The sequence below is a fragment of the Epinephelus moara genome, chromosome 21, assembly GCF_006386435.1.
Source record: "Epinephelus moara isolate mb chromosome 21, YSFRI_EMoa_1.0, whole genome shotgun sequence".
Classification (NCBI taxonomy): domain Eukaryota; kingdom Metazoa; phylum Chordata; class Actinopteri; order Perciformes; family Serranidae; genus Epinephelus; species Epinephelus moara.
The window spans coordinates 38,435,341-38,441,187 of NC_065526.1; the positions used below are offsets into that span (position 1 = coordinate 38,435,341).

Genomic DNA, 5,847 nt, shown 5'->3' on the forward strand with positions numbered 1-5,847 from the left:
ATACCAACATTATCTTTAATTTAGGGGGGGGAGAGTAAACCCTGACTCCTGCAGAGGAGCTAAAACACTCTGTGTTGCAACTGCAAGTTGTGGTCTGAGATATTTAAGACAGCTGAAGAATGATTTTAGATGAAACACAGCCTGAAGCATTGCACACATCTTTTTTTCAGTTTAGAGGAGGTTAAAGCAGGTCAAGAAACATGTGGAAAGACACCAGTTGTGTTTCAATAAGTCCAACACTTCTTCCATTTATTTATCATATTAAGTGATGAAGAAAAAACAGACCAACACAGCTAGATTTCTGCACATGGGATTTGTTGACTGAATGAAAACATTAAACACAACTTCTATGGCCACTTCTAATGTGAACACATTACATACATTATCATGTCAAAGAGCCTTAAAACATCTAGCTTTTGGATATAAGATAGAAATTTACTTCAAAATTCACTGCAAAAGCATCTGATGTTTTATTTTTCATGTGGCTGTCTTTATCAAATGGTACTAGACTAAATCCAGAAGTGATGCATGTATGTGTGTTTGTTAAGAGGCCTGTGGTTGGCAGTCCAGAGTCTCTGTGCTGCTGTTTTCGAAGTCTTTGTGTAAGTCCAGTGGTCCATACAGGTTCTCCAGTACAGCCAGTACTCTGCTCTGGACCGAATCCACCTGCTCAACTGGGCAGTATTCATCTAGACTGGACCTGAAAACACAAACGTTAACAAACACATGAGACTTCTCTTTCTTTACTACTATACCCTTCCCATAATAGGATAGTTTGGATCTTTTAAAGCCAGGTAATATGAGGTACTTATCCATAGTCAGTGTATTACACACAGAAAACTAGAATTACTGCCCCGCGTTTGTATGCCTCTGTACACCAGTCAAGTATCTCTTACAGTTTACATCCATGTCTGTGAAAACATGGATGGTTCACACACACACATCTTCCCCTCGGCAGCACAGAGGATCTAAACAATAAGCACAGTTTCAAGGTGGACACCCAAGATAAGTGTCAACGATTCAGTACCTGACCAAATGTCTCCTGTCCTGTTCCTGAGATTTGACACTGAATAATGGCATGAAAAATGTGTTTTATGCAGAAGATTATGATGTCACAGTGCAGCTGACCATTGACCTTTTGGACATGAAGTGTCATCACTTCATTTATTTTATCCTTATCCTCCAAATTTGTGTCAAGTTTTGTCATAATCAGCATATGAATTCTTTAGTTACGGCCATATCTTGGGATATCACGTTCACAGGAATAAGATAGACAAGGTCACAGTGACCTTGACCTTTGACCACCAAAAACTAATCAGTTTATCACCGAGTCCCAGTAGACATTTGTACCAAATTTTAAGAAATTACCTTGAGGCATTTGTGAGCTATGCGTTTACAAGGATGGGATGTATGTGTGTATGTACAGACGGACAACCTGAAAACATAATGCCCCCGGCACAGAATCATATAAAGTCCCACTTAAAGAAGTCAGTGACAGTTTAAGGGTATGCTACATTTATAATATTTTCACTGCTTTACCTTAACCTCAGACAGTGATTTCTAAAAGGGTAATTAATTTGTTACACTGTTCTCTTTAAAGCCAGACTCCATTGACAAAAACAGTAATTTAACATAGCTGAACACAGGAGCTGCTGGTCTACCACTGCCTACATCTGTTAGTTAGTTTGTGTTATTGTGTGACTTTGGTGTTTAAAAGGGTTAGTTGAACAGTGGCGGCTCCTGCCAAATTTCTCAGGGGGGTCAATTGTTGTGATGATGGCTGAGGTGACCCGTTCAAAGGGTAAATTTGAATTAATTTGGCTCTACAATGACTTTACAATCCACTGTGGTCATCAACAGACTACTTTTCATCAGTTTGCCCACACAAATACCTTTGAATGTGAACAGAGAGCTGTTTTACCATTAATCAAATAAAACAAATAAAAACATTTTGGGAATTGGGGGACGTGTGCCCCTCAATGTATATGGAGACTACTGCCCTGTCATGCATGCATAATTAGGCTGCAGTTGTCTGGGTGCGCTAAGGTGAAGTGTGCTGGTCTTGTCAAACAAAGTTTGATGGAGTGTCAACTGGACAATATGGAGATATTTGCATCTTGAAAGCCGGACTACAAATGTGGATAGACAGGGAGAAACACACGCAAGCCAGATACAATATTGCTCACTATATGAAGTGACTGATAACAAGATCTGTATAATGGGTTGTAAAGAAATTCGTCAGGTTTTTATTTTGTAGACAATTGATCTGGATTTATTATAGCATGATGGGATGACAACACAATGATGTGTGTGGTATCACTGGAAAGCTCCGGTCCTGCACTGCGGTTCCGCTGTTTCACGTGATATGTGTGGCTTCTCTCTAACGGTCGTGGAGAAAATCCATAAAGAACGGGTGTGAATTTGGATGCACTATGCGTCGTTACTTTATAACCTATATGGTTAAAAAGCCTCTTGGATCAGCTGGAATCGTTAGCCATGTTGACCTTGAATGTGACTGCTGCGCAGTGGCGCTGCCTCATGTGATGTCGGAATAATCGGAAAAATGAGTTTCCGACCGTAAAGCAGTATTTCAATGGAAACGGTTGACAACGTGTTTTTTAAACATTTTGAGTGATAAAATACAACTCATCTTCTTTGTAATGTCCATGTTGTCTCCAAATTACGACTTAAACGCTCATGAACACACAATGAAGTAAGAACGACTTCCCAACATGGGAAATCGGACCATCCAAGGAGCACATGAATGATACTTGGTGGTTTACGTATGACGAAAACACGTTGGGGCAAGCCCTCCCGGAACCCATAGAGATTGCATTGGAGTGCCTGCATTTAGAAAAAAAAGCCTTTTACATGAAAGTCTATGAGAGTGAATCAGGGCGATTTCCAGCCAGGCTGATATCGCCCCAAAGGGTCAGAATGCGACTTCACACTGTGGCTGACTGGATATTCAGAGGCAGGACGAGCTGTTTCAAGTGAAAATGATCAGAATAATTAATATATTGTGTGTATATATGACAATAATGACGATGATAATCACACATTTATTATCATCATCTTTCTTTTCTTTTGTGGCTCAGGGAGGGGCAGCGCCCTATCGCCCTCTATTGGCCTGCTGCCCCTGTAGTTGAGATTGATAAAAGTCACACAATAACACAAACAAACAGATCGAGGCAGTGTTAGACCAGCAGCTCCCCTGTTAAACAAGCAAAAATAATTGTTTTTGTCAATGGAATCTTGTGGCTTTGATGAGAGCCTAGATGGGTATCTGAAGCTGTTAATGGTTTCCCTGTCTGTCTGTCAATATAGCGTACACTTAAACTTATATATTTTTTGAAGTGGGACTTTTTTTTAGGTGCAGGGCTTGACGCTAACTTTTTTCCCAAGGAGCACATGTGCTCCTAAGTTGAAAAAGTAAGGAGTGCACAAAGAACTTTAGGGGCNCCACACTTTGACTTATTCCCACCCAGCCGACAGCCTGGCCATGGAGAACGGTCCCTAACTGCGGGGAGAACAGAGCAGGCTTCCCCGGAGGTCCACCGCTTTTCCCGGTCCCTCTTCTCCGCCACACTTTGACTTATTTCCACCCAGCCGACAGCCTGGCCATGGAGAACAGTCCCTAACTGCGGGGAGAACGGAGCAGGCTTCCCCGGAGGTCCGCCGCTTTTCCCGGTCCGTTTCCTCCACACTTTGACTTATTTCCACGCTGCCGACAGTGGGACTTATATTCATTGTGCCGACAGTGGCTTGGAGAACCACCCATAACCGTGTCACATGGGGAAGAGGGAAGAGGGAAGGCGGCTGGAGTTCCTCAAACATTTGCGGGTAGATTATCATTTTTTTTATTGACAAAAATATAGGCTGCTTCGGCTGATTTTTTTATGCGCACATGTGCCCCTAAATATTTTTTACAGTTCGCACACACCTATTTTTAGTCGCAAATGCGAGTGAAACGCTCGCACTGTCGAGCCCTGAGGTGGCTAAAATACATTATGCTAGTGACCCCTTAACAGCAGCATATTGCTTAGTGTCTGTGTCGGCCTTTCTGCTGCTTCTCCAAACTGGAGGCGTGCCGACTGACATCTACTACATACACTGTCTATGGATAAGTACTTCATACAGTCCCTTCAAAAATTTTGAACAATCCCTTTCACTCTGTATTATTTACCTGGACATAGTAATCAGTGTAGGTTTGGGCAAAGCTTTCAGAAACAGCTGTACAGCTGAGATGAGTGTGTCGATCTCCTTGTCAGTGCTGATGTGGTGAGGCAGCTCAACAGAGTCACAGGTTAACCCTGCCTGATGGACCTGTGAGAGAGTAGAGGAAGAGAAGAGGAGAGATGAAGGAGGAGATAGTGACAGAAAAATCATAGGGGAAAGTAGGGAAAAAAAAGAATGAGTCAAGATGAGGAGGGGCTGCAAGGAGAAAACATGGAAGAGGAGAGAAGCAATGACATCAGACAAAAGGTCATAAAAGAGTTTGAACAATTATTTATGCCTTTACTTTGAAAGGCATAAATAAATTTGAAAGGCACTGTACTATCATTTTTATTAACCCCGCAATAGAAATGGTTTGCCAGTAATTACATTGGTATTTTTGCTTATTGTCATGTAATTTCTTGGAGTATCTTCAAATGCTTCATACCACTAAAATCTGTACAACCTACGCTCAAAGGTTTTGTAAGTCAATAAACCATAATAATTGATAAAAGTATTGAATTTGTGTCATTTAAAAAAAAAAGTATAATTGGACATTTTTTCCATCAGATATTTCAAAATAAAAACACAAAACAAATTGATCCAATAGACTTTTAAAAATAGTAACATAAGCAACACATTTTTTATCACTCCATTCCTTATTTGACCCATGTATGCTATTTAGTTTTTAAGATATACTTATTTTTATGCGCAGAGAGCAAAAGTGTTGTAATACATTCATGATTCATTCCTCTGGTACCACCGCATTTATGTGTGGTTTTGTACCACACGAAACGTAATGTAACACAATTATCTCATCACGAGCGTACAATGGGCCTCATTCACAAACAGTGCGTACGCACAAATCTGTGCTTAAACTGTGCGTACGATCGTTTGACGCACAAATCCGGGATTCATCAACATTTTCTTACCCGAATTTGTTCTTACTCTGCGAACAAATTTAGAACTGCCTCAGACCATGCCTACGCACAAATGAGGATGGCCGAACTGACTTGCAAATGCAAACACATACCTCTTAAGTACATGCAGAGTCTATAAAGCCACATTCATTAAAAAGAGATTTAATTAACATTTTTTAAAATCATTAATTTACTAATATATTGGCCAAATGTATTAAATAACCATGAAATTGATACACGTTCACCCTCATCATTGTGACAATTACAATATTAACAACAACATGAACAGAAAAAACTATCACTCCACCAACGTGCAGTTGATCTGTAATGCCGACTGCCATATCCTTAACGCTGTGGCCCGCTGGCCAGGAGGCACCCACGACTCATTTATTTTGCAAAACAGTACAGTGGGAATGCGTTTGGAGGCAGGGGTTGTGAGAAGCGGATGGCTTGTTGGTGAGCATCTTTTGTTCTACTCTTTTATTTCAATTGTTTTTAGTTAGTATTTTTAGTAAGTCTCTATTCCGTTAATGCTAAAATGTTATACTGTTTGGGTGACCGGGGATATGGCCTTAAAACATGGCTGATGACACCATACGCAAACCCTGAAACCCCTCAAGAGGTGCGCTATAATAACATACAGTGGTGTGAAAAAGTGTTTGCCCCCTTCCTGATTTCTTACTTTTTTGCATGTTTTCCACACTTAAATGTT

The 5,847-nt window shown here is 40.7% G+C and overlaps 1 protein-coding gene across 1 annotated transcript in view; it reads right to left on the bottom strand.

Moving 5' to 3' along the window:
* Nucleotides 1–219: 219 nt before the first annotated feature.
* Nucleotides 220–5,847, bottom strand: part of c21h5orf22 (chromosome 21 C5orf22 homolog) — a 76,456-nt gene continuing 70,828 nt past the window's right edge. Inside the window, exons 9-10 of the mRNA XM_050074830.1 lie at nucleotides 4,187–4,326; nucleotides 220–700 (exon numbers count right to left, since the gene is read on the bottom strand). Coding sequence (XP_049930787.1) covers nucleotides 544–700; nucleotides 4,187–4,326 — 297 coding nt within the window. The 3' untranslated portion in view covers nucleotides 220–543. The remainder of the gene's footprint in view (nucleotides 701–4,186; nucleotides 4,327–5,847) is intronic.